The sequence below is a fragment of the Furipterus horrens genome, unplaced genomic scaffold, assembly GCF_987537825.1.
Source record: "Furipterus horrens unplaced genomic scaffold, mFurHor1.1.pri manual_scaffold_3, whole genome shotgun sequence".
In the NCBI taxonomy this organism is placed as follows: Eukaryota; Metazoa; Chordata; class Mammalia; order Chiroptera; family Furipteridae; genus Furipterus; species Furipterus horrens.
This window is the reverse complement of record NW_028327173.1, coordinates 1,914,987-1,925,006: the sequence shown is the minus strand read 5'-3', so window position 1 is coordinate 1,925,006 and position 10,020 is coordinate 1,914,987. Positions and strand designations below refer to the sequence as shown.

General features: G+C 62.9%; 1 protein-coding gene and 1 long non-coding RNA gene across 2 annotated transcripts; one reads left to right on the top strand and one right to left on the bottom strand.

The window, feature by feature from the left end:
• Window positions 1-1,691: 1,691 nt before the first annotated feature.
• CUNH1orf174 (chromosome unknown C1orf174 homolog) lies at window positions 1,692-6,920 on the top strand. The gene is made up of 4 exons (XM_090268489.1): window positions 1,692-1,837; window positions 4,673-4,783; window positions 5,453-5,929; window positions 6,366-6,920. The coding sequence occupies exons 1-4, from the start codon at window positions 1,823-1,825 to the stop codon at window positions 6,474-6,476; spliced, it is 714 nt and encodes a 237-aa protein (XP_090124615.1). The 5' UTR covers window positions 1,692-1,822; the 3' UTR covers window positions 6,477-6,920.
• A 2,073-nt stretch (window positions 6,921-8,993) lies between these two features.
• Window positions 8,994-10,019, bottom strand: LOC150014092 (uncharacterized). The gene is made up of 2 exons (XR_016509615.1): window positions 9,670-10,019; window positions 8,994-9,495 (listed from the first exon to the last, which is right to left on the bottom strand). It is a non-coding gene; the product is annotated as an uncharacterized LOC150014092 (long non-coding RNA).
• Window position 10,020: the final 1 nt, after the last annotated feature.

Below are 10,020 nucleotides of genomic sequence, written 5' to 3'. Positions count from 1 at the left end.
CCAGGCCACCACTGATGTGCCCGCCCAGCTGCCACGGACACCGCGAGCCAGAGGAGACTCAGCAGCAATGGCTGTTGATTGGATGGGGGGGTGGGGGGAGAGATCCAGCGTGGACCTGGGTGCCGGACCTCGGTGGCCGCAAACACCACTCACGTCACTGGGGTGGGAAGCGGGGTGAGCGGGGGGCAGCGCGTCTTTGTGAACAGAGACCAGGCACCGCTCAGGATGTCGGGCTCCGGGCGGCCGGGAAGGTCCGCTCAAGGACAGCGGCGTTCCTGTCCCGCGACACCGCCGTGAACGGCCGCCGAGCCCGCAGCTGCCTGGTGGCGGTCCGACAGCCGGGCTCTGAGAACGCGGGGCTCTGAAGGGTCCCCGCTGAACCCGCCCCCCCAGCTGATCAGGGCGGCGGTTTCCCGAGCCCGGGCCGGGGCAGGCGTTCAGTGCGGCGTGGCTTTGCTTTTCTCCTTCAGGCTGGCCGCGCATGGGTTCCTTTTCGGATGGCGCTCCTGCCGCGGCCACCAGGGGAGGCGACGCGGGAGAGGCGCAGGCCCGGGAGGGCGGGCTGGCCGCGCGGGTGTGTGCGCACACCGCACCGTTGCTCGCGCAGCGCCGAAGGCAGCCCCGCGCGGCCTCCCACGGAAGGGCCGGGACCGCGTGGCGCGCAGAGGCGCCGGCAGACCGAGTGCCCTCGCTGCTCGCGCTCTAGAGAGAGGCGTCGTGGAGGGAGCGGCTCCGGACCAGCAGAGACCGTCAGCGCCGTCGAAGGAGACGGCGCACCACCGCGGCCGCGCGGAACGAGCGCGGAGGGTCCCCTGGGCGCGCCACGGGGCCGAGGCGCACGGCGCGGACCGGAGGCCCGACGCCCCCGACACCGCCGCCGGGTGGAAAACGTTCTCGCCCGCGCGGAAGTCAGAGAAAAGGCGGCGCCGCGCTCATCGGTGTGCAAAGCGCGCGCTGGTTCCGGAGCGCAGCCGCCCGGGCCTGCCTGCCTGTGGTCGCGGGGCGGGGTGTCCCTCGGCCCGCAGGGGCGCGTCCTCGAGCCCGGGAGCCGGCGCCCCGGGGTCCGAGGCTGAGGCGCGGCGGCCCGGTGCCCGGGAGGCCCCCTGTGACCCGGTGTCGCGGAGGCAGGGGGAGGGGGTCAGGCCCCGTCCTGTAAAGCGTCACATAAACGGAGCCTCTTTCCACTCCGAGAAGCGGCCTCGCACGCCTATGCCTCAGACCTTCGGGGACGCTAAACCGGGCCGAGCGGGTAAGAAAAGCCACGCGGGGGTCCTCCGCCAGGGCCCACCGACAGCTCGGCTGCCCGCGGCGTGGGGCGCAGCCCGGCCCAGGGCACAGGGCGATGAGCCCCTCTGGCGGAGGTCCACCAGCAAGAGATGCAGAGCCACGCCAGGCTCCCCCGCCCGCCTACGAGGGAAGGCGGCTCCGGCTGCGCCACATGGCCAGGCTGCTGCCAGCACCGCGCACAGCGCTCACGAAGCGGAGGCCGGAGAGCCCACCACGCCAACGCACGCCCGCCTCCGGACACTCGGCCGTGCCGTCACAAACATGGCGCCCGCCCCTCTTAAACGTGGCTGCTGCAGCGGCAGCCACCGAAGTGCCCCTCACAAACATGGCCGCCGCCAGCCCGCCGCATAAAGTGCGCGCTTCGTTGGGTCACGTGCCGGAAGACTCCGGATGTGATTGGTCAAGTCTCTGGTGACGTCAGACGCCGTAGCGCGGGCTAGGAGCCAGTGGTTTGCGGCGACGCTGTGAAACGTTAGGCCCGAGCGAGAGGGGGCCTGGCGTCGTTGCTTGGGGCAGCAGTGCGCCTCTTACACTCATGAGGAGCCGGAAGGTGAGGGGGCCAAGGCGGGAGCAGGGTGGGGAGAGGCGGGAACTCTGGACGCAGGTTGCCTAGGGGGCTGAGGAGGGACGCCTCGAGCCAAAGGGCAACCTCTGCTAGGGCCATATCCCCGTAAGCTCTTGGGCCACGCCCCTTGGAGGGGGGCTCCCTGGCCACGCCCACAGGAAAGGGTATCAGGCCTCCCCCTTGGAGGGGGCTCCCAGGCCACGCCCACGGAAAGGGTATCAGGCCTCGCCCGTTGGAGGGGGCTCCCAGGCCACGCCCACAGGAAAGGGTATCAGGCCTCGCCCATTGGAGGGGGCTCCCAGGCCACGCCCACGGGAAGGGGGTCTTTCAGAACACGCCTCCGGGAAGATTGCTCCCGGACCACGCCCATGGGGGGGGCCTTTGAGCCACGCCTCCGGAACTGAGGCTTCCAGACCTTGGCCCCGGGAAGGGGCTTCAGGCCACGCCCCCAGTCACAGGTCTCTCCGGCCGACCTCAGCCTGGCTCCGGCCACGCCACGGGCAAAGTGGGGTGATGCGGGGTACCCCCAGAAGGGCAAGGGTGCGGCGCACCAGCTAGCTCCCGGCACTCGGTAAGCGGTGGCCGTGTGACCTGCGGCCCGCTGTTGGGGTCATGAAGGGGAGGAGTCCCGTGCCGCGTAGCCGCCTTCCGTGCGCGCACGTCGCACTCGCCACTCCCCGGCGCGCGCGCTCTGCCGTTGGGCGGGACCTGCCGCCGGGTCGCTGGGTTCCGCCTCCGGGGCTTCCGGTCGTGTTTCTCGTGGGCTGGTCCCCGGGTCCTGCCTGTCCGAGTGGCCACCGCGCCTCCACTTCGGAAGGACAGCTTTGCCGACGGCAGGACTCTGGGTGGAGTGTGTGTTGGTTGGTTGAGAACCTCGCGCATCCGTGAGCGCCCCGCCGTGGTCGGGCCTCCGCGGTCTCCGCTGGCCGGTCGGCGGCTTCTTTCTCGCTCCCCCGTGGGTAAGGAGCCCTTGCCCCCTCTCCGCCTTCGAGACCCTCTGCCCGTCTTGGACTCGCTGCGCGTGCGCCGGGCGCCTCGACTTTTCCGGACCCGGAGCTCGGGGCTTGGAGATCCCGGGCTGTGCCAGGGCGGTGGTCCGGGAATCGGGGGCTTTCCCCCGTTGTTTCGGCGCCTCTGTCCCTTCGTTCTGGAGCTCCCGGTGCACGCAGACGCGTTCGCTCGGGGCCGGGCAGCGCTGCTCTGACCCCGTAGCTCTGCTCTTGGGCTGCGCGGCCGTGGCTCTGCCTCCTGGTCCGCTGCCTCTGCTCCGGCCGCCCCACGCCCGCTCCGTGCCCTCCTCCGTGGGTGTGGTGTCCGGCGTCCTTTCCACCTGCGGACCTGCGTTTGCCTTGGTTTCATAGTAACTGTTGTGTTGATATTTCCTGTTTGATGCAACATCATGGTCATCCAGCCTTACTTTTTGAATCAGTGCGTTATCTCGTTTTTACATGTTTATAAGGGCTGCTGTACACACTTGTTCTGATGAACCCAAGACCCGGGCACTGTCACAGGCGGTATTGTCTGCTTTTCTCCAGCGTGGGGTCTGCCCTGGCGTCTCCTTGTATGTGCCATGGGTTTTTGTTGAAACTGGACATTTTAGATAATACGTTGTCTCGCAGGCCTACCCCAGGGCTTGTTCTTGTTAATACACTGTTTATTTGTTCAGCGACTCAGTGGGTCATTCTGTTAGGGTCTGGGTCCCCTCCCACCGGGAGGGTGGGTATGCCCACAGTCACCCTGGGAGGACAGCGTCTCCCCCTCGCCCTGGCCACCCCCAGCTGGGAAACCCCACTAATTGCCAGCTGGTTGCCCAGTTGTTTCCAGCAACGGCCTGAGGCATAACGTGCTCTACAGATCAATCCAGTCCCCTTTGCCTCTGATGGTGTCTGACCCCCGAGGGCCCCCCAGCTGTGCCTAAAGCTGCCTCCTTCCTTTCTGACCTTTTCCTGGGCACGTGTGGCCTTCCTCTGTCCCCTTGTGGGTTCCCAGTTCAGGGCCTGTCCCCTACAATGTCCCTTTATTGCTCCCTTCTCTGTTACTGCCCGCTATTCTTTCCTGCATGTGTGTGACACCCCCCCTGGAATGGAAAAAGAAACTCGCAGAAGAAGCTGCAGAAACTCCAGTCCAGTCTGCGGCTCCGCTGCCTGTTGTCCCGGGCCCGCTGCTCAGGCTGGACGGGGGCCCCCTGGTTGTCCGACACCAGGACAGCCGAGGGCAGCCTGCACGCGAGCTCCTTGTCCAAAACCCCACGGTTATTCCTGAATAAAACTACCTTAAGTTTTATAGCTTCATTAACTCCTTTCTTGTTACTAGAAGGCTTTCCCTAGCCCTCAGAGTAAAATGGAGGTGGACCAGTTTCTCCATTACAGGTCATCAGACAGACGCCAGGGACTTTAATGGAATTGGGCTGACTACCTGTAGTTTCAGGGAGGGAGTTCCGGGGCAGGGGACGGTGGCCCGGCTTATTTATTCACGTTACCCATCTGGAACATGGACGTCACACGGAAGGGTGAGGACCTTCTGAGGAAGGCTGTGTGCCGCTCACTCGGAACCATTACCTTTTGAGCGGGGGGGCCTAGAGACGCGCAGTAAGGGCAAGCGTCACGCCACGCTCCCAAGACAGTGGGGAGAGTAGGTCTCGCAGCTAAAACGCGGAGCTCTGTTTGACTTGCCCACCTGGGCCGCAGGCGTCCTTCCATGATGACGGTGGAAGCGCGGGCAGCGGGAGGGGCCGGCCCCGGGGTCCTCCCTGGCAAGGAAGTCCCGCCTCTGCTCCCAGATTTGGGGGAGCAGCGCCTCACACCGTTGCCTCTGGTCCAGCTCGCAGGGCACGTGCGGAGCTCGGCGCGCCTGAGAGCCCGGAGCTGCTTGGCCAGGGTGGCCTCTGCCCAGGAAGCCGGGGTCGCCTCATCCGCCAGGGCAGCATGTCAGGTGAGCCTCTCACCAAAGACGCCAGCATCTGGACTCGGGGTCCCCGTCCTCACACCGGTCATCTGAGCGGGAGGGGGCGGAGATGAGAATGCCGGCACATCCCGGGCCTGCGGCTCTGCGTCCGAGGGTCTGCCCACCCCTGAGGGCTTCGGGAGAAAGGCAGAGTGGGCAGGAGCGCCGCCCCGGGCCCCTTCCCCCAGGGCAGCTGGCTGCGGAGCCACCCCCGTCCCCGAGCTGCGGCAGGTCAGCCGGCCTCAGCGAGGCAGGTGCGTGGTTTGACACCAGCAACTAGCAGAGTCCCACCCCCCGAGTGTAGCCCCATGGGGCGGCGTCAGTGTGACACGCTGGCCGTGCACTGTGCCCCGGCCTTCACACAGAAATGAGTGACACTGGGTTCTCCTGTGACAAGTTTGTAGTTTGTCGGTGCGTGCTTCCTGCCGCAGGAAATCGACAGCCTAGGGCACACGGCAGCTGTGGGAGTGGCGTTGGCAGGAGGGGTGTCTAGGTTCTTTCCCAGCTGTCCCTTGGGTGGCACGCAGTGACCGGACCCAGACCCGACCCTCCTGCAGACGCTGGGCTCCGGCACGTCCAGGGTTCCGGATGTGAGGAAGGTGAGCTTCCTAATCCTCGACGGGTCTGCTTCCCCCTGACGCTGTTCTTCCTCGACAGACTCCCTCGTCGCACAAAGCCACGGACAGGCGAACTTCCAAGAAGTTCAAGTGTGACAAGGGTCATCTTGTGAAATCAGAATTACAGAAACTGGTCCCCAAAGGCGAGAGCACTGCTCTGCGCAGGGCGCCCCCAGAGACCCCGTGTAAGAATGAGCCCCTGGAGCTGGCTGACGAAGGCCCGCCGCCCCCCGGGGGAGAAGCCGGCGTCTGTGCCCCACCGGAGACCACAGGCCTCCCCTTCGGTCACGGCAGAGTCGTGAGTGACGCTTGCCCGGCAAGGACTGAAGATGGCCTACCCGGGGCCCCTCCGGGTATGGGACCGAACGGCAGCCCCACCGCGGGGGGTGTGTCAGCGCTGGAGACGGAGCAGGCCCGGACACCACCACTCCACATGGACGGCAGCGTCTTCCTGGACGACGACAGCAACCAGCCAATGCCGCTGAGCCGCTTCTTCGGCAACGTGGAGCTGATGCAGGTAAGTCCGGGGGCGCCTTCACCCCGCCTGGGGGCCCCCAGCCAACTGCGCTCCCAGCGACCGCGAGCATGCACCACCTCGGCACAGAGTCAATGCCCAGGCACTGTTTTAACCCGGGAGGACACCATGACACAGTGGGTCAGTGGGACATGCCCGCCCGTCCCTGCCCCGCTCAGACCTGCTGCCACAACCCTCCATGCGGGTGCGCGTGGGCTGGGTCCCTGGACCTCCCTGCAGGGCCGGGAAACCCTGTCCGTGTGTGAGCAGCACCCCGCGCCTGCTCGTCTCCCTCTCTCCCTCCAGGCGGACTTAGTCCTCGTCTGCAGAGCAGTGAGCGCTGTGACCCAGTCCCCCGTCTTGCGGACAGACACAGGGGCTGGCGCAGAGACAGGGCCGTTGGGTGCTGACAGCAGCCTGTTCTCTTCCCCCCCCCAAGGACCTCCCACCTGCGTCCCCATCTTGTCCTCCAGTGAGCAGACGGGAGCTCAGGAAGATGCATTTCAGAGCCAAAGATGACGACGACGACGAGGAGGATGCAGAAACGTAGGGAGTAAAACGCGCACGCCGGCCCCTGCATGTTTAGTGCAGTTCAGAGCTGACATCCCAGCACACTATGGGACGTATAAAATGTGTCCCCGGGAGGACGTGTCCGTAATCAATCACGCTTTGCAGGGCAGGTCCCACCCCTGGGCCAGGCTGGGGCGGGAGCCGCTCCTGCGTTTGCACGAGGGCGTCTGTCTCCTGTCTGCACGGACGTGAGGGGTGCGGAGGCAGCCGGAGGCCCTGCAACAGGACATGTTTGGGAAGAGGCTCCTCGCGTAGGCCCTTCAGCTGTGACGGCACCGGGCTGCTTTTCCACCCCGGGCCTGATCGTCCTTGCGGCCCATTCAGTGACCACTCGTGAAGAGCACCCCTGTCGTTCTGTACCCGGAGCTGATGTTTATCTTGGAAGTTTTGCAAGATATGTATGGGAAAAAATAAAATATATATTTTGAAAGTATTTTAAGAAGTCTCCTGTCTCCGAAACTATTCCTTTCTGAAATGTTTGGGAGCGCCCCGGCCCGTTAGCTCAGCCGGTCAGAGCATCGACCTGCTACACCGAGCTCGCGGGTTCGATCCCCAGTCAGGGCACATAAACATGAATCAACAAACAAGTTCATGAATAAGTGGAACCACAAATTGATGTTTCTCTCTCTCCCTTTCTCTAAAATCAATTTAAAAAGAAATTATAAACAAAGTAAAATGCTTCGCAGCTTCGTGGAGAAAGCAAGCCCTGCCCTCCTTGTAGTGCTGCTTATGATCTCGGACGCTGAGATAAATCCGGCCGGCAGGATTATTGGCCAGTAACGAACGGAGGACTGTGGCTCCCTCTGACCATCAGCAGCTCTGACCATCAGCGGAGAGCGGGAAGCCTCATCCTCTTTTTATTAGGATTTCAAAAGCTACCAGAACAGGGGGTGTGACATTCCAGCCAACAACAGGAGAATTTTACAAGTGAAAGAATTCTTACAGTAGCATTAATATGTAAAATACAGCCAGGGTAACTCCTGGTTTCGCTAGCCCCTATCAAGGAAGCAAGGCAGACACACTAATCCTCAAGGCCAGCTCCATTTCAAGACTTCATTAACAAGGAAGCAGACGGAGTACACAACAGAACCTGTTTTACCCAGGATTCCAGACTCAGTGGCCTCGACAGCCTAAAGCTGAAGGCGGAGACGAGAGCTGCTCATCGTCTCCTGAGTCACGGGATGCCACCTGGGTGGTGGGGCACGAGAATGCCCCGACCCAGAGATCTGTCTTCCTGCAACACCTCCTCCCCGAGGCCAGGCCAGCCCGTGCGCCCCCCAGCAGGCTGTGGCCAGGCCTTCAGTGCAGCCCAGAGCCGGGCCCCGGCCGGGACCTGCGGGACGGCCGCCCTCCTGTGGATGGAGCTGCGCCGGGACTCCCGTGTCCAGCACAGTCCCCACCCTGTGTGCTAGGCAGGGGCCCTCTTGTGGTTCATGAGATCTCTGCCCAGTTTCCCGCTCACAGCTCTGCAAACTCCTGGAGTTTGAGTGTTGTCATGTTGATGAGGTGGCTTTGGGACCCTAGGCTCGGGGGGCTGGCTGCCCGGAGAACCAGCCCTGGGGTTCCAGGGTTGGAACACTCAGACCCTCCCCTGGACCCCTGCGGTGGGGGAGGGCTAGAGGCTGAAACAGTGGCCAATGGCCAAGGGCATAGGCAGAGGCGACTGTAATGAAGCCACAGTGAGACCCTGGAGGGCAGGACAGCTCCTTTTGGGCTGGCGAACGCAGGCCATGCCTGCCCTGCCCACCTGCCCCGTGGGGCTGAGTCTGACCGTTGACAGTACGCCAGGATGCGTTTCCCTGCGGAGGCGGGATGTGTAGTGAGGGCCACGCAGCCAGGGCTGAGCTGTCTCCACGGTGCTGAGTGTCACCGGGCACAGCACCCCCGGCAGACTACACCTCCCAGTCCCCTGGTGTCAAGGAGCCCCGTGTGGTGCGTTCTTGCCAGTGGATAGACACTCTAAGGGCGGTCTTTGCAAAGTGACACGCAGTCATACATGGAGCCCAGAGGGGGAGGGACAGCGGCCCTGCGTGTGCAGTCACAAGGCGGGCGGCGAGGCCACTGACACTGTGGTGGAGAGGAACAGTCCATCTTAACTCCCCTAAGACCATTGCCACCAAGAAAGCGTGCGGCCAAGCCCCGTGAGGAGCTGCACTTCTGGGACAGAACACGGAACCGCCATCCCCCAAACCCGCCGTCACGGAGCAGAAGGACCTTGGCGGCCCTTCGGTGAACGGGGCCTGGGGAGACGAGCAGGCGTCCCTGTCCGCGTGTGAGGGGAGCTTCCTCACGGTCCACACACAGGTGGCTCAGCCCGAGGCCATCCTGGGTTTCGGGGGAGACCGGAACCACCCGGGTCAGCTTCCGCAAGCTCACTGGCCCCTTATTTTGATCCACATTTCCATCACTTCCAGTGAATGCAGACTTTTTAATCTATTTATAAAAAACCTTTATTGCAGTTTTTGATTCTACAGTAAATGTGAAAATTCAGATGGTACAAAATGTAAAAAATAAATTTTTATTAAAAATTATGAAATAAATGCTCATTTCAAAAACTTCAAGTATAGTCGCACATCGGTACCCGCAGGAGACTGGTTCCAGGAACCCCACCCCCCAGACCAGAACCCGAAGATGCTCAAGTCCCTGATGTAGATGGTGGAGAACCGCGCACGCCGTCGGTCCTCTGCGTCCGAGCCGCGGGCGCACAGCCCGCGGATACGGGGGGCCGACTGTGATATAAAACGCATGATTTAGAGAATTCATCCTTGGGAATCCAGTCGCAGCCACCCTGTGCACAGACGTGTCTGCACACACTAGCACATGTGTGTCCTCGTGGCCTTTCATGAACAACCGGTCACACGCTGCAGATTCAGCCGCTTGCCTTGGGCATTGAACAGGCAGCTTCCCGTTTCTGTTAAACACTGACAACTGCTCCACAGTCTTGCACTGCGCCCGTGCGCTGGGTGAATCGGGACAGGAGCGACACCTGGCTGTCTGGCCTACAAAAACAGCAGTTCCGTGTGGCTGGACAGAAGCCACAACTGCCCTTCCCCCGCTCACGGGCCGTCTGAGGCCCCCTTGCTGCCATCAGAAACAGTCCGGGGTGAACAGCCTGTGTTCTGATGGCGTGTGAACACTTCATGCAGAACGGTCCGGAGGATGGAGCTTCCCACCTGCCTGGGGAGCGGAGACCCAGCACAGCCGACAGGAAAGCATCTTGTCCCTCAGCTTTGGCACGGAGACTATGCCGCACAAGTGGACAAAGTGGACAAAGTCAGCGAAGACAGGTCTCTGGTCCCCGCTGGCTGGACACCAGCGCCCCAATGTCCTGTCAGGTCCCACATCCTGTCTCAGCCGCGGGCTCCCAGGGGTGCAGAAAACAGATGCGGAAATGCACTGAGATCAGAAACCTGGAGGGAGATTTTGTAAAAGCTTTTTTCAGAAGCTAGTGCAGTGGCAAATAAAAAAATAGCACCTGTTAAAATTCCACCCGTCCCCAGGCCGGGGACAACATGGAGGGCGCG

What these genes read in the sequence shown, in the direction of transcription:
- CUNH1orf174 (XM_090268489.1), top strand. An exon ending in CCGCCAGGGCAGCATGTCAG is followed by an intron (nt 4,784 to 5,452) that starts GTGAGCCTCTCA and finishes CTTCCTCGACAG; the next exon opens with ACTCCCTCGTCGCACAAAGC. An exon ending in GCAACGTGGAGCTGATGCAG is followed by an intron (nt 5,930 to 6,365) that starts GTAAGTCCGGGG and finishes CCCCCCCCCAAG; the next exon opens with GACCTCCCACCTGCGTCCCC.